Source organism: Euprymna scolopes, chromosome 6 (genome assembly GCF_053919585.1).
Source record: "Euprymna scolopes isolate OS-2025 chromosome 6, ASM5391958v1, whole genome shotgun sequence".
Taxonomy (NCBI): Eukaryota; Metazoa; Mollusca; class Cephalopoda; order Sepiida; family Sepiolidae; genus Euprymna; species Euprymna scolopes.
In genome coordinates, this window is record NC_136487.1 from 38137878 (window position 1) to 38165337 (window position 27460).

General features: G+C 31.8%; 1 protein-coding gene across 1 annotated transcript in view; it reads right to left on the bottom strand.

Moving 5' to 3' along the window:
• Positions 1-27460, bottom strand: part of LOC145277613 (ATP-dependent RNA helicase TDRD9-like) — a 228291-nt gene that overhangs the window by 129781 nt on the left and 71050 nt on the right. Inside the window, exons 16-20 of the mRNA XM_080129144.1 lie at positions 24623-24785; positions 19267-19330; positions 10965-11028; positions 7890-7991; positions 4501-4620 (exon numbers count right to left, since the gene is read on the bottom strand). Coding sequence (XP_079985270.1) covers positions 4501-4620; positions 7890-7991; positions 10965-11028; positions 19267-19330; positions 24623-24785 — 513 coding nt within the window. The remainder of the gene's footprint in view (positions 1-4500; positions 4621-7889; positions 7992-10964; positions 11029-19266; positions 19331-24622; positions 24786-27460) is intronic.

Genomic DNA, 27460 nt, shown 5'->3' on the forward strand with positions numbered 1-27460 from the left:
ATCGCCCCATCTATTACTAATAGAAAAACTTTAATACATCGGTTAGGGTGTTTATTTCATTAAAAAACACATCAATCCTAACTAATATTTAATCATTTTTCATAATTCTTGGATATGTTAATAATTTCGACAGTCATTTTTTCATGATTTAACCATCATTATTACCTCCACTTAGTAAAATAATAATGAAGCTACATCCAAATGGGGTCACTCACATATTATAACAATGATTGCATATTATTCTAGTAGTATTCAACAATGAAGCATCATCCAAGGAAGGTCACTTCCATATTATAACAATGATTGTATATTAATCAAATGGTTTATGTATCATTTGCTGTTTTGAGGAAAAGAAAATTTTATCTACCCAAGACGGGTATTACACATATGAAATAATTGTATCTTACCTATGGTAGGTAATTTGCAGCACGTATATGAAATAATTTTACCTTTGCATGGATGGGTAATATACATCATATGTATCTCATCAAATCCCAAGCGACGCCAGGTATTTTGCTAATATATATTTTATTCAATCCTGTTGCTTGGGACCGTATAAACAATGAGAAAATTGAATGTGATTTTATAATATATTTGTTATTCTTATGAGAGAGGAATTTTAGATGTTTATGTATCATTTGTAATTTTTTTTTTTTTTCATAAGTAATCATGAATCACGGATTTTTTTTTTAGATAAAGCTAAGAATAGTAAAATACAATAGTTATTTATAAATAGCTTTTTTTTTTTCAAATAAATAATTTAAATGAAACATCGGGTTTGTATTACTGTACACATAGATTCAAAAAAGTTCTCAAAAAACAAATATATAACAAATAAATGTTATCAAAGGCAAGATAAGTTACTTTTCTACCAAATTGGATATATTTTTCGTGTTTTTATTCAATGTAACATGTTTATTCAGCTTGAAAAACATACAGTGTTTACCGATGTATTCGAAAATTCAAGATGGCGTCTGATTCTCTCTTTAACACGGTAAGTTTGGGATAAGGTGTTATAAATAAAAAAAACTATACAAAATACTATTAAAAACCCACCGAATATATGTCAACCTATGTCATGGTAACATATATTGAGCGAGTTTTTAACAGTATTTTATCCGGTTTTTTATTTATAACATCTTTTCCCAAACTTACCGTGTTAAAGAGAGAATCAGACGCCATCTTGAATTTTCGAATACATCGGTAAACACTGTATGTTTTTCAAGCTGAATAAACATGTTACATTGAATAAAAACACGAAAAATATATCCAATTTGGTAGAAAAGTAACTTATCTTGCCTTTCACCTAATCCATTAACTCTCATTTCGTATTATATTAAAACAGGTTGTAGTCGCTGATTAACTCATCCTCCCCTTCCTCCCTCTCAACAGAATTAGGTCGTAGTGTTACTAATATAAAAAAGAAAATTACCGTTTTTGTTGGTTTTCAAGCGGCTTCCCCCCCCCCCATCCAGTTCAACAGAGGTAGGAGGTCATGTGGTAATAATACAAAAAAAGAAAATGGTTGTTTATTTTTTAGCTTAAATATAACGATCGTTTTTTTTATCGGTGAATATTTTTAAGCTGAATTTTTTTTATCCCTTATTTTTTCTTGACATTTTTCGTTATACTCTCGTATAATTACTATTTTTAACCAGTTAATCACGTTGGAAACATTTTCATAATGTGTAAGATTATATATACTGACATTGAATTATTCTCGCAAATTTATCGATAAGAATTGTTTATTTAGACATCGCCATTACTGAATGGTGACATCACGTCACGTGACATGACTAAGCGTTTTTTTAATTACGTATAAATATCATTAGATCAATCCATTATTACTACTTAAATACATTGGAAGATCACGTGACATGAATCAGCATTTTTTAAATTCCTGAATGGACATCTCTCTCTCTCTCTCTCTCTCCCTCTCTCTCTCTCTCTCTCTCTCTCTTAAACCAAGAAGAATACTTAAAAAAAAAAATGGCTGTATGTTTTTTTAATGTAAATAAAATATTTATAAGGGTTAAAATTTTTTTTTTGTAATTTGCAATTGTATGGTTGTGTATACAGACCACCATTACAGCTTGGTGACGGCAGATCACGTGACATGACGCAGCGATTTTTGAACAACGTATAAATAACATTAGATCATGATTGATTTACTACATAAATACATAGGAAAAACGAAAGAATGTCATTTTTTTTGGCCCCCCCACTGCAGAAAACCATTCAGCCAACACAGTAAAAGTTGATGGTTTTGCCCCAAAATTCGATATTTGTCATCCGGAGGTTGGGGCTTCAATATGATACTGACTTTGTGAAATTTGGTTCCGTCTTTCAAAAGTTTTTAGCGGACATCCAAACATACTCACTCACACACACACAATTTGCCTTTTATATATTAGATATATATATATATATATATATATATATATATATATATATATATATAACATTTTTGTAAATGGTTACACATGCCATCATATTTCTACCATGTACTTCATTAGTTACTGGCAACCTTTTTGATTTTAGAATGGTGCTGTGTTTTTGGAAAGCCGCCTAAACCTGCCCAATTTTGTGTTTCCATGTCATCTTGTAATCACTGGAGACAGTTAATGCCCTAAATAAATGAATTGGATGGCCTGTTTGATGTGAATAGTTATGTTTAGGTTAAACTGATTTGGCTGTAGACATACATTGTTTTCTCTAGGTTTATTTCTAATCCTATCTCTTTTGCATTCTTTGCTCATACCGTAACAAAAATTTGGAAGTTTATATGTGCATTTATTAAGAGTGATGTCATCAGCGTAGGAAAGGTTGGATAAGATTTGTCCACCTCAAGTCTCTTCTGTCTTAAGTATAACAGCAGCTAGTGCAACACAGAACAGGATAGCTAAACCCAAGATAAGTTTTTATAAAAGCCTGTGATCTGCCGTAAATTGATTTTAGAAGATTAATGTAGTCTTTCTATTTATTTATTGCGGACTATTATCCTCATCTTTATAGTTGTTGTTTCACAACATTTTGGCCAACTATTCTAAGGAATGATGAAAAATAAGTCACGTGAGTCCGCAATCCACACTAAGCAGAAGATGCAACTCATGATGAACTCATTAGACCATTAACTTAATTGCTCTCACATATTAAAAGTGAACTTTGTTGAAATCATCCAAATCAATGCTAAGAAACTAATTAATATTGATTGATTTTATTGATTTTCATATGTAATCCAATGGGTATGTCATTTGAAAAAGGTTTTGCATGTGCTAGAATGCGTAAAATGGTATAAACTTCAAAAGAGTTTAAAAATTTATACATTTTTATTAATTAATATATAGGTCAATACAGATATTGTTAAAAAAAAATAATCACTTGTTTTTGGGGAGTTTCTTCTTTTAAGAGACAATGAGAAAAGGGATGCTAACAGCTAACCACTTAAAACAGTATTTACCAATAGAAATATACACATTTAGAAATACAAGAAATATATAGCCTAGCAAAATAGATCAGATGGAAATGCTTCAAACTGTTGATGTAATGTCCTGCGTTCAATCAGGAGTATCAACATCCATGGCATTTTTTTTTTCAGGGAAATATTAACAAATGATGATAGTTTTCTAACAATTTGACTTAAATATTAATTTAATATCCAAACCATACTATTTAAACTTTCAAAATGATATTGAAAAACCAAATCTTAATATTTTAGCTTAAAAAAAAAAAAAAAAAAAAAAATCCAGCTTACTTAAAATAAAAAAAATGAAAAAGAAAAAACACCACCGTGCAATGCCAAGTAGCTACATTTACCAGCTAATAAGACATTTTGAGTTTATTTTCACTCATAAAATTACAATTTCTGAGCAGACTAATAACTGGTATTGGTATCTGCACTAATAAATTAAAGAAAAATAGATAAAAAATCATTTTCAAGGAAGGCACATAAAAGTGAAACCTGGTTGAGGACATGTGTTGCATGGAGAGAAATGATATGAGAATGATACAATGGATGTGTAATAGGAGTTTTAAAAACTCAGTTCTGATGACCTCAAAGGAATCTGAACAGTATAGAAAGCTGTGTGTAGAACATCTAAGCTCCAATCTATGGTCTCTCCTTGCGAAGCTTTCAGAAAAAACACTCATCTAACTGAAACCACAATCAATAATTCTCCCCATTCTTTATCTGTATCTAAACCTAATTGTAGATTCCATTAACAAAGCTTCTTTCTTAGAACTGCATGCCCGTGGAACGTTCTGATTTCCAGCAGACTGCAATATGATCATCTTCAAGTCTAATGTGAACAAGTTTTTGATGAGTTGTCCCCTTGAGTAATTCAATTTACCAAATTTAAACTACTAACAATTAATATATTGTCCAAAGACTACTGTACACTCATTAATCCTCAAGTGGCCTCTGGGCCTTGATATGTGGTGATTCCTATGTAAAAAAAATACATAAGTCAATAATAATAATAGTAAATATATATATCAAACCTTAAACAATATTTTTTCTTCGGGATGGTCAAGTTCTTTCTTTGAAAGTGGATTTTCTTTTGGTATACGGATGTTGAATTTTGCCAATCGACATTCCAATTCACGAATTAAGTCAGCTATCTGAAAACAAAGAAAATGTTGAATTAAAGTAAGACAGAAATTATATATATCCAAAAGTAAGAAATTAACTTTATAAGAGAACCCCCCCCCAAAAAAAAAACCCAAAGAAACTACCACAAACCTCCTTCTCCAGATTTGTCTTAAAGAATTTAATTTTGAAATCATTTCTTTTTATAAAACCACTCTTGTAACAATTATCGATTTCCGACTCCACTTTCTGATACATCTCTCATATTTCCATTCCTGATACTAAAAATTTGTTCATAAATAGATGAATATAACAGCATAAAGTGGGATTAGGGTTCAAACACACCTTATACGTATTAGTTCATTACCTCCAGATTGCAACTATCCATTGCTTACATTCAGTATGCCATCATCCATCTCAGAGAGTGGAGGATTTTGTTTGTTGCCATAAACACACTTTTTTTCCAGCACTACGGATAATAATCAAGGTAATGAAATACAAAAATTGTAAGTAGTAGTTTAACTACTGAACTTCATACTTTTTCCAGTTTGAAGACAATCATAGTATCATTACCCTTTAAACTAAAATTAACAATATTTTTTTTTAATCATCTACATCATAATTCAGACCATAAAGGATTAAATTATATTGCATTTTTCGTATACTTTCAACTTAATTTTTCCCATAGAAAAAAAGATCAATGGCAAAAAAGAATTTGAAATCACAAAGTTCCCACAAATGAACCCCACCAAATTTTCAAAGCGCCTTCTCCCACTGCACATAAATTTTCACATAAAATGAGCTCCAGTTTCCAGGTCATTCTAGTATTTTGGGGAAGTTAACCATATCTTGCTATATGAGATAAATTTTGCACATATTTCTGGCGAGGTGGGGGGGGGGAGATGTCATGCTGAAAATTAGTAAAAGAAAAAAAAAACTTATTTTATCACTAAGCCTAGGTTATGTGACAACCCCTTTAAAGTACTTTAATTATTACTAACCCTAAATAGCAAGCCTGCCACAGCCACCCCAACAAAAAATATTGTAAAACCACATATAATGATCTACAAATAAATACACCCATCACTAAAAAATAAATAGAATATATAGAGTTTATTTATACAGAAAAAAGTCAACTGACGAGAGTTCATTTTACATTAAATTTATGAGCAAAATTGATCTCTCACTTTAAATTCTAGATTAAGTATTTTACTTTCCCTTAGCCACAACATGTATCCTTTATTAGAAACAAAGGTTGAGAAGGAGGAAGAGAAAGAAAAACAAGAAAAGAGAAAGAATGATAAAGCAGGAGAGAAAAAATCAAAAAATAAAAGAAAATCGAACTAAATGGCAGAGCTTTAAAGCTTTTGCAATTTGATAGAAATCAGTCTTATTCTTATAAAAAAAAAAAAAATAAAAACAGATGTAACCCTTTTAGCAGGGTTGTTGCAAAATTACAACAAGTCTACAACCTCTAATAGCAAGCAATACTACAAGTATGGTCCTAACAGTACAAATATATATTCATAAATTCAACAAATATGCGCACAAGAAAATGACAATTTTACATGAGTGGATGGTCGACCTCACTATAAATTAAAGATGGCCATCATCAAATATGCAAATTACTCAAAATATACTTCTACGCTACAAATGTAGTAAACATTGTTTGGGCATACAAAGAAAGGTCAAGCTTAGAGTCATTTTAAAAATAAGTGTCAAAAATAAGTTCTCTACTAAACTGAAATTCAATGCTCACAGGGTTAAGTGGAAACTGGTTTTTCCTGAACGGTAAATAAGAATCTTGTTAAAAAGCATCATCTTTAATATAATAATATTAGGTTGAAGTTTTAATTTTGATTTCAAATAAGTTTTTGTTATACCTTCACTTTATATATCATTTTAAAGAACGTTTTTAAATATTGACATGTCATGAAAACATAAGATTTTCTATCTTATGACATATCAATTTTGTTTATTTAATACTAAAACAATTATTGTGATGCCTTATAGGATAATAGAAAGGGAACCATGGGTTTACTTTCTGCAGCTTTGTAACTTTCACCTTATTTTGTCTTTTAGTCCTCACATTTCAAGAGTAATATTTCTGATCAAAGGGAAAAAATTCTTTTCTGGGTTGAAATCTGTCTAACGCTTATCATTAATTAGTTTTTGACCTTGAAGTATTTTTTTTTTTACTTCTTACATCAAGTGACTTCATTGCTTATTTGGAGTGATTTCCATAAAAAAATCAATTATATCCAGAATCTTCTGATTCACTTGACTTATTCCCTCAAACCATCTTTGTTGGCAGATCCTACAGATGAGATCCAGTGTCTTTACGAAATGGTGCGCTGCCACATAATGGATTATGTAAAACTAGCAAAGATACCCACGCTTTGTGTGGGACTTTGCAGTCATAAAATATACATAAATATTATAGTTTAATTCATGCAGCTTTCTTATTTCTTGATATAAAGACAATTCTCTACCGATTATTATCCAATATATTGTAATGATTTCAAAAGTTATTAAATTTTTGCCAGCTAAAAACCAAATCGAAAGATTTCAATTCTGAGAGGAGTTTGGTATAGACTATACACACATACACACACTGATAAGATCGCTTTTAATTACTTTTTTTACTAGCAGGTCGCCTGGCATTGCCTGGTCATAAAATACGCATAGATATTATATTTTAATTCATGCAAATTTCTTATTACATAACCAATCCTCTATTGAATATCATCCAATATATATATAGTTATGACTTCAAAAGTTATACAAAAATCACTTGGTACAATCCGTTAAAATCAAAAAAGAACATTTAGCACTCCAGCCTTTGTTGTCATTTCTCTCTCCAGCATTGTTCATATCTGAGCTACAAAAATTGAATTTCAAGTGAAACTAATGATATCTACTGAATTGTCATGTCACAGTAATGAACATATATAAAAATTAAGAAAAACGATCAAACAGAAAATTAATTATTATTGAAAATAGTTTTTGAAGACAGCAAAAATTGAGTTTTACAAAAAAAGAAACCGGAGTTCTACAAAAGGGAGGTAAATATTTTCTGTAAACTGAAAATCTTTAGCAAAATTTGATTTTCACTAATGGTCTTTGAGAATTGTGTTCATTAATAATTTATTTTCTACCTTATTTTTCATTATTTCATTATTACAAGATGACAATTCAGTAGATATCAGTAGTTTCATTTCAAATTCAATATTTCATTTGTCGAAGTTTATTACAATAATGGAGAAGAACCAAAAAAAAGAAAAAAAAAAAATACCCTCACCTCTCGAATTCTCTTGATTTGAATGAAGTTGCTTTTTCCCCATTCAGCTTCTGATTGGCCTCTGCGTTTAAATATGCCACGTGCCCAATTGCTTTCCCAAGCCTGTCAAACAAAAATATTACTCATCAAATCGAATATAAAAGTGATACCTTAGAAGTGTTGGTTTGCTTTTTGTTTCATTGCATAGCAATCCTTATTGAGTTATTTCAAACTGAAACAATATATCTATAATATAAAGCTGAACGTCTGTGTGTGTGTGTCTGGTCACGAATAGGCTTCTATATGGTTAACTATTAGAGAAAGATGATTACATATAATGATAGAAGATGTATCGAGACACAGGAATGGCTATGTTTGATCTATATATATATTTTGTAAATCAATCATTGTATATATTAAACTAAAGAAAATTTGAATTTTGCCTACAAAATAATGGAAGGTCATAGGTCTAATTGTTAAATTAGAGGAATGCTATAAAAAGTAATGTTACGAAAGGTGAATATTAGAAAAACCAAAGTGATAATCAGTTTTTGTAGTGTTGGAAAGCCTCCCAGAAAGAGGAAAGTTTCTCTGGTCAGTTTGTAAAAACAGAGTTGGGTGCAAGAAAAAATGATCCAAAAAAAGGATGGCAATATCTATAGTAAAAAAAAAAAAAAATATATATATATCCAATTGCAAATATGAAATGTAGTTGTCTCAAACAAAGTTTAGAAGTATCAATTCAGTCAGAGAAGTTTTGAATTGTAAAGAATTCCAGGTAAAGAATGGTAGTATTAATTCAGTCAGGATCAGCAGATCATATCAAGATGAAAAGCTATGACTGAAAAATCCTAAGAGATATGATTTCTTATCGTCTCTGGATATAAATATGACTAAAAAATTTTGTGCTAATGTCCAATAAAATTATGCAAAAAATACTGCAACAGATGATATATGTTGCATGGAGAGAAATTATAAGAATGAAACTATAGACAGGTCATGTGAGTCTTAAAGGTTTTGATCTGGTGATCACAAAGGAAGATTAAATCTGGAGAGTATAGGAAGACATTTTTTTTTTTTTTTTTACATGGGGGTCACCACTTATCAAGGCCTGAAGGCCACTCAGGGATAAGGGTTATTGCATGTACAGTAATCAATGATATAGTATTGTAGTAATCATTAGTATTGGGGGTTTTGATAGAGTGTCTTACTTAAGGGGGCGGTTTGTCAGGCGTTTGTTTATGTTGGACTTGAAGACGCCCAAGTTGTAGTCAGGTGGGAAACAGGCAAGCGGCAGAGAGTTCCACTGGCGTGCAGTTCTAAGAAAGAAGCTTTGCTCATGGAATCTACGTTTGGATTTAGGCACAGATAAAGAGTGGGGAAAATTATTGACAGTAGTTTCAGCCAGACAGGTGTTTCTCGTGAAAGATTGGCGAGGGGGGACGAGGGATTAAAGCTCAGACGAGCACCTGCCCTGGAAATAGCGATAAAACAAAGACAGGCTTGCAACGTCTCTTCTGTGGGAGAGAGGTTGAAGGGTAGAGAAAAGGGCATCCCCCACTAAACCACAAATCCTATTTTGTACTCTGTCAAGGCAGAATAGGCTGTTTTTAGCAGCTCCTGCCCAGATGTAGCAGCAGTATTCCATCCTTGGACGTACTTGGCTTTTATAAAGATAGAGAATTGCATCAGTAGTGAGATATCTTCTGGAGCGGTAGAAGGATCCCACCATTTTCCCAGTGTCCCTGGCAACAGATTTGATGTACATGTTCCATTTTAAATAAGGAGTAAAGGTCAAACCCAGAAGCTTGTCAAAACATGGAGCCTCTCCAAGACGCGAGCCATCCATTTCAATTGATGCCAGATGGGGATCAGTGCGTTGATGATGTAAAGATAGAAGCTTGGTTTTGGATACATTAATCCACCTCTTCCCCCATTGTACCACGTGCTCAAGATCAGAGGAGAGAGAATTAGAGAGAACTTTGTCATTTACGGCCTTTGATGTGTTGTCATAGATGGTCGTGTCATCAGCATAGATGTCAACGAATAATTTAAGTATGTGCTTTGGGAGATTGATGTAGATCAGGAAGAGAATTGGACCCAGGATGGACCCCTGAGAGACTCCAGCATTAATACTGTGAGCCTCTGATTTCTGCCCATCAACCACTACTCTTATGAGCCTATCGGAGAGAAATGATTTAATGATTGAGAAAACATTTCCAGTAATACCGTAGCTGGAAATCTTGTGAAGTAGGCCCTTATGCCATACCTTATCGAAGGCCCTCGATATGTCAAGAGCAATTACCCTGGAAAGGAAACCTTTGTCAAGAGATTCACTAATCCTGTGTGATATAACTGTAGATCTTGCAGAGCGGAAACCATATTGTGTGTCACTAAGAAGGCTGTTTCTGTTGAGGTGGTTGACTACTTCTTTATTTAATATGGATTCCAACAACTTACTCATGACACACAGGAGACTTATTGGTCTGTACTGAGAGGGAGATGACTTTTCACCTGAATTCTTAAATACAGGGCATACTGATGAGGTTTTCCGGGGTGTTGGAAAGCACTTCTCCTTAAGGCAAGACATTTGCAGAACAGGAAATTGGTTTGGTCATGTTGAAAGAACAAATGAAAATATTTTGGGTTTTAGCTGTAGAACAGTTGGGATAGCAGAGTCAGTTGGGAGGGAAAGATACAAGAAAACATAGGAGGAAATGATATGCACAGATTTGAGAGTTGAACAGAGAAATAAACTTCTGACCAAAGATAGTTTGGAAGTCAGTTTCTTTGGAGAAAAATACTAAGAGTTAAACATCGAAGTGAAATGCTGCAAGTTGTGAAAGGTTTGCAACAAGTAATTAAGTCACAAATAACAGAGAAAAACATAAATCAGTAACTTTGTTAGAGGAAATTGGCTTTTTATTTATTTATTTTAGAGAGAAAAAGTAAACGTCCACCAATAAAGTGAAAAACCCCAAACAAAACTGAATTATGAGATTTCTTACGACAACCAAGTAAGATAAAACGTTACAAAGTATAGTAATATTTATTTATACTTGTTCAATTATGTAAGAATTATTGTGTTTATTTTACCTTGTAGACATTCACAATTGCAATACAGTCACTGGATGATCCATTAGCCCAACCAAATTTGCGTCTGAAAAACAATTACTTAAAAATTAAGATTCTTTTCATTTAATTTTCATGAAATTATATTAAATAATCAAAATCACTCATTGTAGACTGCGAGGCTCATCTCCCTTTTATGATGGGAACATGTAATATACGGAAAAGTGGGATTTGAAAAGCTAGCACTCTAGAACAAGAGCAAACTTGATTGCAAAAAATACAAGGATAGTCCCATCTGCATTCCCAGTAGGAGTGCCTCAGGCGATTAGCAACAAACTAGTTCCCTCCAAAGCATGAGAAGGCAAAAAACCTGGCAGGATAGACCAAATTGTGAACAAACAACATTATTATAATAGACAAGTTGAGTTATCCAATGTGCCACTGTATTATATATACAAGAATAAAAAAAGCATTGGAAATGCAAAAGGATATAGGGATGGTATGCCAAAAAGTATACAAGATAGCTATGAATGGCTAGGCACATGGAAATAGAATTGCATCCAAAGTATAGCCCTATAGCTTTTTACAACCGTAATGATGACACGGAATGAAGATTGGAGAAAAGCTATAGGGCTATACTTTGGATGCAATTCTATTTCCATGTGCCTAGCCATTCATAGCTATCTTGTTTGTATACTTTTTGGCATACCATCCCTATATCCTTTTGCATTTCCAATGCTTTTTTATTCTTGTTAATTAGTATTTTTACTTACAGTCTTATTTTTAAACTTACATTCATGACAGTATTGTCGTTTTTAGGAGGCGGCTCATTGCCGCCTCCATTAGTAGCAGGTCGCTTCCTGCTGGGTTTTGGGTTTTGGGCCTTAGGAGTTGCCTCTTGGTCCTCCATCGGTTCTATATTACATAGAGAGTGCTACCGCCTCTCTGATAAAACAGTTAGAGTATTATAAAGTTCTAAAATGTTCATACCTTCACTATTAAATTTTTCTTGGTTCATTCTTTGGCGTTTTGGCAAAGATTTGGCAGTTTTTGATATTTATATTTATAATAGTTTGTGCATGAAGCAGCTTTTTTCCCCTTGGGATCCCTGTTATACCGTGCTTTTGAATCAGCACGTGAGGCAGCCTTCTTTTTTTCTGGTTCTTTGTTATAAAGAGCACGTGAGGCAGTTTTTTTCCCCTCGGGATCCCTGTTATACCGTGCTTTTGAGTCAGCACGTGAGGCAGCCTTCTTTGCCTCAGGATTTGCATGATACTTAATTTTTATTATTTCAGCATTTTTCTGATAGTATTCTTTTTGCTTAGATAATACCTTGACTTTGTTTTTTTCATAGTCTATATTTCTCTGAGCTTTTTTACTACGTGCTGACTTTGGCATTTTTTATTAAATGTAAACATATAACACTTATGTGTATCTTACTATAATATCACTTATCTTATAGCAAGACAACTCTCGTAGAATTGAGATACTGCCCAGTCACCAATAGTTAAAGTGTGGAACGGTATATATACCAATAGTGTAGTTGTTATCTTTATATGAAGTCCTAATCAGTGACAGTGTGAGGTTACTTGGTTAATTTATTGTAGTTTATTTTAGAAAAATTACTTGTTTTTATTAGTAGATTGTGTATAGTAGCCACAATATCTAGTTATTTTTGTGGCTAAGGCTTGGATTTTGATTCGTTTTGGTCAGCTTCCAGTAAGTTCTTAGAAGATGACTTTCTTGCAGTTTCTTTTGCGGTTAATTTAACTTATTTCCTTCGGCGTTTGGTGAGTTCTTAGAAGAATTGGTCTGATCTACTTTTCTTAGCGAGCGAAGAGATTCAGCTGCATTTAACAATGGTTGCTATAGTGTATTTTTGCGCATGCGTGAGAATTTCAAGTTTCCTCCTTATTTTTCAATAGTTTGACAGTATCATGTGTCTTTCTGCCAAGAGCGACAGACGTCAGTGTTAGCCGTGATCGTCTAGAAGTTAGGACCCCACGTTGTGGCCGTGCTAACCTAGGTTCGAATCCTGGTCACAGCATTGACATTTTGTACATATTTTACAGTCCAAAATCTGAAGAATTATTTGTTTTTATAACATTGTTTTTTGACGTTGTACTTGCTGATAGGTTACTTTTATAACAATTTTGATCAACTGAGATAAAGATTTTGTGGTTTCATTAACGCTGGTGGGTTACTGTTTAAAGAAAAAACCTTAACGTTCACCTCAAATATTCAGCGTCCAAGAAATATAGGCCACTGGCAAACTGGAACGTCTGTGAGCATCCGGTGTATTATTTGGAGCTGTCCCTTTTGAGAGAAGTTCTGTGTTCGAAGTGGTCTGCCTACATTGGGTATATAGTGTTTAAAACTTGTTATTACACGTAATCTTATTTAATTATGGAGTTAGCTAAAAAGCGATGGGTCACTGCACTTCTCCGTGTAAAGAGCAGTCGATTGATGCTTGAACTGTTGTCAGAGACCGTTCGTACACCGAGATACATCGTCTAAGAAGAAAGAAGAAGAAGAAAGAAGAACGATTGGCCATTTTTGTACCCTTTTTTTTTTTGCTCTCTTTTGACATTTTAACCGACGTTCTGACACTCGCTGGATTCGTAAGATGCTTCTCTGTAAGAATATGTGCTTTTTGAAACTTATAAGTTGATTTTAGTTGAGATTTGGATAGTTTTGTTTTGTAGGCGTATATAGGCGTGTACGGGCCATCCCTATATAGAGAGTGCTACCGCCTCTCTGATATATATATATATATATTGTTATGTCATCATAGGATAAGATTACTACGTTTTTAATTTGGATTTAATTTATTTTTATTTATCGTCTACATAAAAAAAGGGTAAATAGAAGAAAGAATCTATAGGTTAGTTGGTTTTGTTTTACGGCATATCAACCCTTTTCAGGTTATTTAATGCTGAATCCAAAGATTTTGAAGAAAAATTTTTTAATAGAATATATTTGTTGTTTTCAAGTCGGTTTCTATTTAACCCATAGTTGGGACCCTAACAGGTACTACCACTCTGGGTCAGAGTGGACCTGGGAGCAATGGTAATTAAAGGGTGGCTCCACACTCCCCAAAGCCCACAAGCTGGGGCCTCACGACTGGATATAGTTTAAGGTCATATCCAGGACCAGAATCTATAGGAGTAAAAAAAAAAAAAAAGAGAGAGAGAGAGAATATATAGGGAGAGGGGCAATACATTAGGCAGCATGCACATGTAAAGATATGTGCAGTGAAGAAAAAGAGAGAGAGAGTCTATATAGAGAGAAAGAGGAGATACACAGGCAGCAGCATGTGTAAGGACATGCCATGAAGGAAAAAAGCGACACTTGCTAGAAGGTGTTCGGGAGATGACAGAAGCAATGGGTATATGATATGTTGAGGAAGAAGATGGCAAATCTTGCTATATCTATAAACTAGATGAATGAATATGCGAAATAAGAAACAAAGAAGAGAGAATAAGAAATAAATGAGAGATATTTCTCAACCAGCAACAATAATATATAGGGATGGACCGTGAATTTCTGCTATGTTGATATTGTGGCAAATGACAAGAGAATGAATGAAGAGGCAAAATTTATCAACACAAATTTGCTGCAAAATGAATTGGCAAAAAGGGGAGGCAATTGTGAAGAGATGAATTGAATAAAAGAGGGCATAAATGATATCAAAGAAAGAATGAACAGTTAAAATAACAAACCCAGATATATAAAAAGAAAGTTTACCCTCCTATTTCTCTTACATGTGTTTCTCATATGTCAACAGACTGATATTTTTGTTTTAATCTGTGTTGTGTACTTACACTTCATTTGGCATACATACACAATTAGTGTAAGATTTATTATTTACATATATATATTTTTTTACTTTCTTCTTCCCGATTTTTTGTTTAGCTATTTTTTTTTTTTTTTTCCATTTGTCTTTATCTAGCTATTTCGATGTGTTTTGCTTTCATACAACATTCACACGTGCCTTAAGAATAGGTGTCCCAAATCCTTTTGTATTCTTTTTTTTTTATTTTGCACTTTCAATTTTTTTTTTTTTTTTTTTAGATATTGTTACATCATATTCTGCCTTCAAGCTGATTAGAGGCATAACAATATATATATGTATATATAAACAAGAAAAATGATGAAAATAAATATTTGAATGAATTACAATATTTATTAATGTATCAAACATTCAAACAAAAAATTAAAGCATAATATTTAACCCATAGATTTTCCAAATGGTAGGCTCTTTATCAGAGGATAAAAATCAACAAAAAAAATGTTAACAGTTAGCACAAATTAAAAAATTTATTAAAAAAAAAAAAAAAAACCCAAACCCTTTTTGTGAATTAAAAGGCATCTTCAATAGAATTACAGAGAAATAAAGTGTCAAAGTATAAGATCAAACAATCAATAAAGATATACTCTGTAAGATCCAGAAGGAAGAATCTGCAATCCAAGGTATGAATGGATTTGACTCAAGTCTAAAAGGTCAGTTAATATTAAATTGAATAATCTGAAAAAGCATCATAAAAATATCCAACATCTAAGAAGTTCGTTGACAATCAATTTATGAATAAATTTCTTGCCATTAGAAAACGCTTTCTGACAAACAAAATAAAAAAAAAGTATTATTCCTCTTTCTTTAGTCAATAAAAATAAATAAGATGGTGTTATATCCTCAGTTATTGTTTAGAACATTCATATCACTTTGTCATCGTGTAAATATGACAGAGTTGCCATTCAAAATAGAGTTTGTCATCACATAAATATGACTAGAGTTGCCATCCAAAAGTGAGGGAGATAATAAATCTTCCCAGCACGACATAAAAAATGGTAGAATGAAATCAAAATGTTAAAACCCAAAGTAAAACGATATAGTTATATGCATTTATTAATACAGAAAAAGACGTGTTTTTGTTTGTTTTGTCAAGGTGAAAGTTTAAATAGCAGAAATAAATATTCATCACTTCTAGGTGGAATTGACCGATTAGTTGAATTACAGAACAATTAGAAAAAGAGAAGATTTTTTTGTTGTTGAACTTCCGGAGTTAAACTAAGAATTAAAATAAACTTTCCTTGAAGATGATGAATTGGGTATGGAAATTGTCCTCTTTTTGGGGTATAATGATTCAAACATGTACCTTATAAATTTAGCATGGAGAGAAAATGGAATGTTAGAATACATATATATATATATATATATATATATATATATATATATTTTTTTTTTTTCTCCCTTTTCTTTTGTAGAAAATGGTACCTTGCTCTGTTGGCATGGACCTCTTTTCTTTTTTCCTGCTCTGTCCTGCTTCTCGGTTACAACCGACTTTTTCTTACTCTAGATTGTCCTTTCCTCTTAGCAACAGGTTTCTTGTGATTTGATTGGTCTGCGAATCCCTCGCTATTCAAACTGAAGAGCTTACTCATGAGACGTTACTCCACTCAGCATCAGAAAACTTTTATATTAGATTGGATGCTTTAGTTTAAAATAGGGAACATGTGCTAGCAAGTCTCACCTTATAATTTTTACATTTGTGGGACAAAATGTGAATATAACATTGTTCATATGAAATATGAAAGAAGTAGGAGAGAGTAATGATTAAACACCTATACTCTATTAAAAGAATCATCCCAGTGTCAATGTGGAGAATAAGTTGAAAGAAAATTATTAAACATTAATTACATTTAAAAAGTGTAAAATAATACCCTGATCTTGCATTTTTTTTTTTGTTTAAATTACTTCCCAAATCACTATTACATGACCAATATTTCATTTAATAACTTTTTTTTTATGTAAAAAACTACACAAGTATACTACTACTATCACTATTTTTGACTTTGGGCAGGATTCACCCAAGATGGGTTGAGCCGGCTACTCGTATGGAACACATACCATCCTAAATGAACACAAACCACATGACTGTCCATAGTGGCTAATATAATTATGCGAAAGTCCCAGAACCAGCTGCGAACACCATAGACCTGTGCACTGGAAGTAGGTTTGATATCTGCATAAGCAAGTTTTTAACTGGCCTCCTGAGCATCTTCATCAATCTTGAAGAACTTCTGAAGCTATTGCCTGCTGGATGAACTCTGTTTCAGCACACAGCTTGGCTAAACCAACAAAGTTTCTTCTTTAAAAGCACTTGGTTAATGGTGATAATGCTGTATCACATCCAGATTTGTGTATTGGGGACAAACTGGTGCCAGTGGACCTGCAGAATTTGGAGGGAATATAGGTCAAACGCTACCACAGCTCTCATCAGCAGGGTCTTGCAGACATAGAGAAGGAGTGTCCAAACAGGCACCTGATAAATCAAGACTTTCATGTCTATTGTGATTTCAAAATGAGATGACACGGAGTTGTAGGTGACTGAAGGCATATCAAACATTGCTGATTTGGAAGTCGATACTGACAAACATTGATCCCAGGTATCTAAAGCGATAAACCTCCTCTAGGGTTTTCCTCATTAAGAAAAAAATTTTCCCATTATGAAGAATCATGTTTTTCTCAGAGGGTAAGAATTCTGCAGAGAGGATTTTTATTTTCATAGCATTTACCTTCAGACGAATCTTAGATGCAATGTTGGCAAGTTTGGAAAAAAAAATCAAAACTATTGTTACATATTAAACTATCTTTTTTACACTAAAGTTGTTTGAAAGAAAATAGCCTATTAAAAAAATTATAATTCGTAAAAGTTTTTAAAAAATTTATTTTTTTACTTGTATTCATCCCAAACACGGAACATTACCATAGAGATGTAAGAGACTACTATGAATTAAGGATCATACTTATAGGGACACTCTAAGAAAGGAAGATGAGCAGCAAGATATTTGTACACATTACATTTAAACTTCTCTTCTGCATGCAAGTACAATCGTAGAAGCAGGAAACGGAGGGAATTTCAAAGTCTCACAATTCAAGAAGTTCTTAGAGTAAACAGTTCTCTGACATTGGGGCCCTCTACAATGAAGGTAGTATCAGTGCTACGAGTTCGTTGAAGTACATTCATTAAAGTACTTCTAAAACAAGCACAGGGATGCAACATTGTAGCGATGGGACAAGGGGTTGGTATATTGGACAATGCAGGATCTATTATAGCCTTTTTTTTTTTTTTTAATCCTGTTCTGAATGAAATAAATTTCTTGACACAATATTTTTACAATTGTCATTTTCACTCTTTTTAAATAATGTAATTCAAATGAGAGAATTTTAAAATTTAAAACCATAACATGAAAGCATTTGTTTAGTTTGTAAAATGGAAATTAAATTTCCATTATGAGTAGTTTTATCAATAATTTTAAACTATTGACTTAAATAAAAAGTGAACATTTCATTCAAATTTTTTATACATGATACTATGTTACTAATTTATTTTACCTTGAAAACATTAACATTAATATAAATTTTATTTCATCACAAATTGTTTTAAAATGACAGAGGTCTATATGGCAATAAATCTCTTCAGTAAATAATTTTAAAATTAAATGATTACATTGAAAATAAATATTTAAAAATTAAAATATTGGATTTTTTTTAAAAAGATATGTTTACATTCTTTTCATTTTCATTTGAATGTAGTGATGTTATCAAGTTTATACGAGACTGATAAAAATGTAAATGTGTTATCAAAAGCAAACATTTTTTTCATGGAGCGAATGTATATGCATTTATTTATATCTTATTGCAAAGAAAAAAAAGAAAAAAAAAAACATGAAAAAAAAACAACTCTTTGACTTTCCGCAATCTATTTCTTTCAATAATCTATTTTTCGATCTTTCTCTTTCTATATATTTTAGTGTATCTTATTTTTTTTTTCTTTATTTTCCATTCATTATTTCTTCCTCACAGTCTTCTTGCAAGCTGCACTTTTGCCTTCTTTTTTGTCAATTATGACATTGTTTTAACGTTATTATTACATATTTTTTAATTTTCAAAGACCTTCTTTCATATAAAACTATAATATATCTTTATGTTTTTACCTGCTCAAGAAATAATTTGTGAGTATATCTTTGGTATTTTCTTAGTTCTAGCTGGACTCACACACATAAACAATTAATGTTTACATTATAGAGGTATCAAATAATAAGATTCAAATAGCTAATTTTAGGAATTGGTTTTATGTTATATTCTTAATTTTTTACATCATTTTCTTTTTACACACTAATTTTTATGTGATAGAGGTATCAAATAATAAGATTCAAATTGAAAGAAATCCCCAAGAACATTTAGAATATTTTTGTAGATATGCTGAAATCGACAGCCGATACAAATCAAATGGATAAGTAAAAAACTATGACCAATACTTACTGATAGGATTCTAAATATTTTTTATATGGTCGGGAAATGACACTTCTGAGAGAGAGAGCAGCAGCTGAAAAATTAATCAAAAGAAAAAAAATTAAAGAAATAATGAAAAATAAATTCAACTTTTTTTTATTTTTATTATGATATAGAAAGAAAATCCTGTATATTTTTTTAATTAATCCCGCTTAAATTCTGATTTCTTAATTTTCATATATTTTTATTGCCATCAACTTTGTCAGATCAGCTGCCTTCTTGTTTTCAACATACTAGTTGTGCCGATTCTTGTTTTCATGATGCTATGATAATTTGGCACTGCCTGGATGCACTTAAATCGTTTTATGTATTATTTGGATTCATCAGACTACTGTTTTCATCTTGAGTGCGCTTTTTCACAATGTTTTGATCGATGTATCTTGTTGAACACGGGAATGTTTTTGTTGAACTCAGGAATTCGGTCGGAATTTCGAGCGGAACCCTTTATTTACTTCACAGAGGTGGCATGCTCTTGTTCCGTCAGCCATGACTGGATAGAGATCCTAAGTGATTTGCAATTTTATTTTTCGGTTGCCCACACTGAGGATTGAACCTTCAACCTTCAGGAGAATATCACTTTTTACAATTGATTTTTCCTGATTTTTCCAAGTACTCTAACCACTGCGCCACGGATACTTGTTTTAAAATTAGTTACATCGACTGAAATGGTGGGAAAATCACACTCAAGATGAGAACAGTAGTCTGAAGAATTCAAATAATACAAATATCCAATCCTCATCTCAAAAATTCAGAAACGTCTTATGTCATTTTAGTTTTTAATTTTCATTTGTTTGTATATTTTTACATAAAAAATACAATTTTAGTATTTTCTTTACATTGAATAGTATTTTCTTTACATCGAATAAACTCAAATCAAGCATTAGTGAAAAGAGCATAAAAAATAAAGAAACATTATCTTTAGTTTTTTAAAATTGGTCCATTAAAACTGGAGTTCAAAGTATCAAAAAATGCATGGTTCACTGGACATTTTGCCTTAAGTCAGTCCTATTCAAATGCATATAAACTTATGATTGAAAATGATAGAAAAGTTGCACAATTTACATTATAACCCATCTTTAAAAAGCTGTATCTTCAGATCTTTTTAAGATATGAAATTTTGAACATATCATAACATGAAGATTCAGATGGCTGTATTTACGACCATCTCACTTGGTAACTTACAGACTAATTAGCAGACTAAATAGCATATTTAAGTTTCATTTTAACGCCTTTAAGTAGAAAATCATAAAAACAGATAAGAAAAATGGTAGGTAAGGCATTATCATCATATGAATCATCATCATATATGATTGGGGAACCTCTCTCAGGAATACACAGACAAAGAAGGTTCCTTGGACTGACTCAAAAGGGGAGCCCTCCACTAGGTGTATCAGAATCTTTGGGAAATTTTTGACACCCCTTAACACAAAACTGCGAATAAAATATAAAAAAACTCATAATTTCTCCATTTAAAGTGGGTTATTTATTTTCTTTATGCAATATACTTCCAAAATAAACTATTAAAGTTGTTTAAAAAATAATAGAAATATTATTTTTTTATTTTTTAAAAAACAGTGTTTACAAAATGATGGCCCGCCTTGGGCATCCTTCATGCAGCCATTTTTTTACGTAATAAAATCAATTGAATTTTACAAGTTAAATATTTTTCAATTTTTAAACTTTAAAAATCTATCAAAATTTTTCTATTAGTTAAATTTTTACGATATTTTCAGGGTCAATGTGAAATTTTATGCTCAAACTGAATATATTTTAGACAAACATTTTTTTTGTTAAATTCACCCCACCCCATTTTGACATGTCTATTAAAATTTAAATAATCAATTTACACACCAAAGTTTTATATATCACAAATTGAAGATAAAAGATCAATAAATAAAATATTCAAATTAAAAAAAAAAAAAAAAAGTGTATTTTGGAAATTTACCTGTAAAGTCCAAAGCTTAAAACTTTCTTTTTCTAAAACCATGTTGATTTTTTTTTTTTTTTAAGTGGAAGCTTATTTTATGTTTAGATTTTTAAGTAAATATTGGACACTGATGACAATTTTTTCTATTTCATTCAATGTTTTCTTTTTTTCGATATTAAAAAAAAAATTTACTCAATAAAGAAGAATTAAAATATATTAAATCAAAAATTCATATATTTCTTTAAGAGATTAAAAAAAAATGAAATTTGGTAGAGCGATTAAATTGTAATTGGTCAAAATCCATGAATGAAATGTTAGTATTTTGTGAATACGGTAGCACATACTGGACACTTTGTAGTTGAAATGAAATATGTTAAAAATACAAAAGGGAGATAAGGCTGGATAGCATAAATACAAAGGGAAGACAACTGAAACGGATTAGCGTTCTTTTTGCTTAATTCCTCACATCTTTGAAAAATTTATAAGAATTTATTTGGGTAAAAACTTAGTTACATTGAAAAATAGGAAATGTCATTCCTAAAGTTTTCTTTTAATATTTTTGGTATATACATAAACATTCATTTATTTTATACAAAACTGAATAACATATGCTTATAGTAAAAAAAACAAAAAAAAACGTGTTTTTGTTTGTTATTATTACATTAAATGTACGTTTATTCATATAGTTACTATCGAAGTTACTAATGTGTTGTTTTTACATTTTTGAAATAATTATTTTTGTCCCTTTCATGCATCCGTACATGACAAATTGAACTTCCGGTTTCGCTAATGATGGATTACAATTCTCGAAAAGACTTGTCCGAAAATATTTGTTTAAAAATCCTTTTATTTAAAAAATACATGGAATATGCCATGTAAATATGGACAAATTCTCATACATGAAGAATAGAGGCACCCATAGCTTAGTAATTTGGAACAGGTAAGTGACTTTTTGGCAGTTATATATATTGATTAGTTTTCGATAAAGTTCAATTTGTTGATTTTCGTTAAATCTTTTTTAAAGAAAACCGATGAAAAAAAAATACTGTATATTTTTCGATTAAACCTTTTATAATTTTAAAATTTGGTCTTTGCTCATTTTATTGAAATAAAAATTAGGGTTTGAAATTACATTTTCATATTGTTATAAGCTTGTAGACATGGAGAGTCTATTTACTCAAATGTTTACAATGGCGAATTGCCCCAAAATTCTGATACACCTAGCCCTGGCTGCTCAAGACCAGGGATTGATGACCAATGCATTCAAGAAGATGGCAGGTATCAGTAATAACAAATGCAGGTTCTGCCATACAAAATTGGAAAGTGTGAGTCATATGATATCAAGTTGTAAGGTTCTTTTGGGGGACGGCTACTATACAGCGAGACATGATGGAGTATGTAAGTGCCTCCACCGGACCATCTGTAAAAAATTAAACATCCAGTGCAGCAGCAAGTCCTGGGAATATCAACCTGAAAGAACAGTTGGAAATGACTTATACACCATACATTATGACCATGTAATCCCTACAGCCATCTACCTTGAAAATGCTGCTGTGAAACCTGACATAGTTATATGGAATAAGTCAGAAAGAGTGGCAACCTTAGTTGAAATGAGTGTCCCTAATGATGGTGGTTTGAACAGAGCTGAAAGAGAGAAACAGACCAAATACCAAGGTCTCATGTATGATATGAAAAGAAACTGGAATCTAGAGGAAATATCAATCATACCAGTTATTATAGGTGCTACAGGGTTTATGAAGAAGAACCTGAAGTCCTACTTAACTAATATTCCTGGTGAACCAAGTGGAAAAGAGATCCAGACAATTGCATGTAAGGGAACAGCGAGGATACTAAAAAAGTCAGTTGGTTTCAATAAAAAGCAGGGCAATGTTGGCAGCTGGTTTGGCTGCCCCATACCCAGTGTTACAATCATCAAAGGAAGAAAACTTAAAAATGGACATTATCATTTGTCAATATTACATCATGAAAAATCAAAGATGGTCATCACAACACGATTCAAAAAAATTAACAAAATATGGCTTGTAGCATATCAAATGAAAGGACATTTTGTACAGATTACAATTATATTTTCAAGTACATTAAACTAATTAGCATACTGATTGCTGAATTTTATTTTTTAAGACTTTAGTTAAAAAGTTTCATATTATCAGATTGTCTCAGTCATATAGACAGAAATATCAAGGTTACATCAAACACAAAAGTATAATTGAATTCCCATAAACAATCCAGTATATTTAGTTAATACCCTTCTTCCCCTCTCAAAGTTTAAAAGAATTTTTAAACTGAACTTCAAAGAAACAACAGCTAAGAATCCAGTTAATTTTGTTTTTATTATGAAACATTTAATATTCTAGTGAAATATAGATAAGTATTTTGATTATAATGGATAATATAGTACATGTTAACCCCTCCCCTGCTCATTGGATTACATAAAGATGGCTGTACTATAGACAAAGATGTAATGTATTTCTGTTTATTTTTAGCTTCATAACCAACATTCATCACCATCATTCGATTTACTGCTTGTTTTACATGCTGACATGCATTGAATAGCTGTTATTAATTGACTTCAAAAGTAGTGTATATCTAGTCTGGTCTTTATTTATCCCTGTTGTTCTTAATTCCATCCCTATCACTCTCCTTCATACTTTTGTTGACCTTTCTTTGTGAACTGAACATACTGTCTCAACTGTTTTACGTCCACTAAGCCAAGCACCTCTCATTTATTCAATGTGGCTGTAGCATTGGAGTTTCCTGTTTTGCACATCTTCCTACACTATACAGATTTAATCTTCCTGATGCCATAAGATCTAAGCTTGTTTTGAAGACTCATATTACACATCTATCGTATCATTCTCATATCGTTTGTCTTCAAACATTTCAATTTCATATATCACACTAAATACATGCTTAACAGACTATTCCCTTGGCTGACAGCAATAACACTCTACTGGTTAGTCCAGACGGAAGTTATCTCAACTCACTTCATCCACTCCTGTCCCAATCACACTAGCACCTGCTCCATCTTATGCTCCAATAGTATCGCCAAGCTAACAAAACATCACGACAACCTCAATAGCTTTACCATCTAGATTGACCTTTTTCATGTCATCCATCACTATTGTTTCACACATCTTCTGTATACAAGATCGTTACCATTTCTCAATCTACTTCTAACCTACCTAACGCTTACAATAAAGAACTGAATTGCACCAGATGTTCTTTCCACAAACTGAGCAGAGAAACTTTCCTCTTTCCAGAAGCTTTCCAACCCTTCAACCATTAATCATCAATTTTGTCTTGATAACATTCACTCCTAAACCATTACTTTCCATAATATTATGCACAACATGGTAACAATCTTTTCAAAATACCTACCAAGAATCAAGCATTCCTTCAGAAATCCAAAGACGTGCCCAAGAACCAATAGTTTGCCAACTTTGACATCAACTGGCAAAGCAGCAATCACACGACCCAAATATGTCAAATCTCCATCGTATCGTTTGTGAATTCCATCCAATGGCATACTAATAGCTCCAATCTGAAAGTATAAATTTTAAGACATTAAGCATATCTTTCTTTCTCCTATTACTAAATTAAAATTATCACCCAAGATTTCATGAAATTGTAAGTGTAAGCCAGTTAACCAATCTCAAAGTTCAAATTTCCTTTGATGAAATGTCTTACCAAAACAGCTTTAAACACTCAATATATTTTTGTTTAATATAAGAAATCTATAATATAGTACAATTTCATGTTCATACGCATGTCATTATCCTCCACCTCCCCCTTTTTTTTAAATAAAAATTTCATCTCATCTTTTTGTTGTATGGAACATGAAACTCAATCTAAAATATACTTCCTGATTTTCAGGCTAGAATTAGCAATACACACGGACGATAAAATACTTTAGATGATCATAGATTTCAAAGGTGTTCTGCTAAAATAGTCATATTTTAAAAACCAAACCACTTCATCCTCAAAATACCACCATTTTATTTGGAAATGAATATACTTTCAAATGAATTAATAGTAATGTACATTATATATTTTTAGAGTTTGAGGCAAATAAAATGATATGTGAACCTCATAAAACAGCGTTTTCGATAATGTTTTGTGAAGACACCCCTCTAATTTGTAAATGCTTGTACTGCGTTTGTATGAAAAATTTTGTAATGAAATTTTGGAACCAATCAGAAGAGGTATTAATTTTAATAATTTAGGGTGTCCGAAATATTTCTGACCATCTAGTTTTTTGTAGTGTTAAAAATAAAACTTCAATATGATGAGTATCAAACATTTTGCAAAAAAAAAAAATTCTCGGACACCTACTAGTAAATAAATCAATCTTTTTACTATAGTTATCAATTGAAAGTATAATTGTAGAGTGTGCAAGACCACGGTAGTCGATAGCAATTAAAAAGGACCTACTCGAAAAAAAAACAAAAAAACGTTTCTATTTATCGAGTTTTGAGCAGTATTAGCGATAGCATAGTTGTATAGTATTTGAGCAGTATTAGGGATAGCACAGTTGTATAGTATTTGAGCAGCATTAGCGATAGCACAGTTGTATAGTATTTGAGCAGCATTAGCGATAGCACAGTTGTATAGTATTTGAGCAGCATTAGCGATAGCACAGTTGTATAGTATTTGAGCAGCATTAGCGATAGCACAGTTGTATAGTATTTGAGCAGCATTAGCGATAGCACAGTTGTATAGTATTTGAGCAGCATTAGCGATAGCACAGTTGTATAGTATTTGAGCAGCATTAGCGATAGCACAGTTGTATAGTATTTGAGCAGCATTAGCGATAGCACAGTTGTATAGTATTTGAGCAGCATTAGCGATAGCACAGTTGTATAGTATTTGAGCAGCATTAGCGATAGCACAGTTGTATAGTATTTGAGCAGCATTAGCGATAGCACAGTTGTATAGTATTTGAGCAGTATTAGCGATAGCACAGTTGTATAGTATTTGAGCAGTATTAGCGATAGCACAGTTGTATAGTATTTGAGCAGTATTAGCGATAGCACAGTTGTATAGTATTTGAGCAGTATTAGGGATAGCACAGTTGTATAGTATTTGAGCAGTGTTAGCGATAGCACAGTTGTATAGTATTTGAGCAGCATTAGCGATAGCACAGTTGTATAGTATTTGAGCAGCATTAGCGATAGCACGGTTGTATAGTATTTGAGCAGCATTAGCGATAGCACAGTTGTATAGTATTTGAGCAGCATTAGCGATAACACAGTTGTATAGTATTTGAGCAGTATTAGCGATAGCACAGTTGTATAGTATTTGAGCAGCATTAGCGATAGCACAGTTGTATAGTATTTGAGCAGCATTAGCGATAGCACAGTTATATAGTATTTGAGCAGCATTAGCGATAGCACAGTTGTATAGTATTTGAGCAGTATTAGCGATAGCACAGTTGTATAGTATTTGAGCAGTATTAGCGATAGCACAGTTGTATAGTATTTGAGCAGTATTAGCGATAGCACAGTTGTAAACAACACACATTCTTTAATTTTTATTCAAGAATGAATTAAGAAAATATGAATATAAAAACTGTTCTTACATATTTAATTAGAGCTATTTCGTTATCGGAATAACATTAGTTTAGAGCTAATCAGTTTTCAGAATATATCATAACAATCCCAACTAGTCCACCATCATGAACCGATTGCAATTTCTCACATTATTGGTCAAATTAAAAAAAATATTTATATGATTGAAAAGACAAGAAAATAACAAAATCTATATCAATATTCTTTAAATTTTATAAGCAGTTAGAATATATATATTTTTTTTAGAGCAGGTGCTTGTTACTCAAATTTAGTCTTAAAGGTAGGATAAGCAATTAGAATGTTTTAATAATGCTTCAGCATGAAAAAATATAATAATTTGTCGGGGAGAGGGCTAACTTCCTTAAAAAGCTACAATGGCCCAACAATGGGGGATCATTTTGCATTAAATTTATATGTGGAACTGATCTTTCCACTTTAAATGGGATTTTGGATTTTTTCTTTGCCAAGTTTTGTTTAAGGGTTAATCATCTAAGAAAAAAAAAAAAGAAAATAAGTAGAATTTTTTTTAAATTGGTTGTTAGTAAGTTATTTCCAACAAGAATTAGAGTTCAAAAGTAAAGTATTTGAACTCTTAAACCTAAAAAAAAAAAAAACAGTATTTCTCAAAGGAGACACTATTTTATAAAGG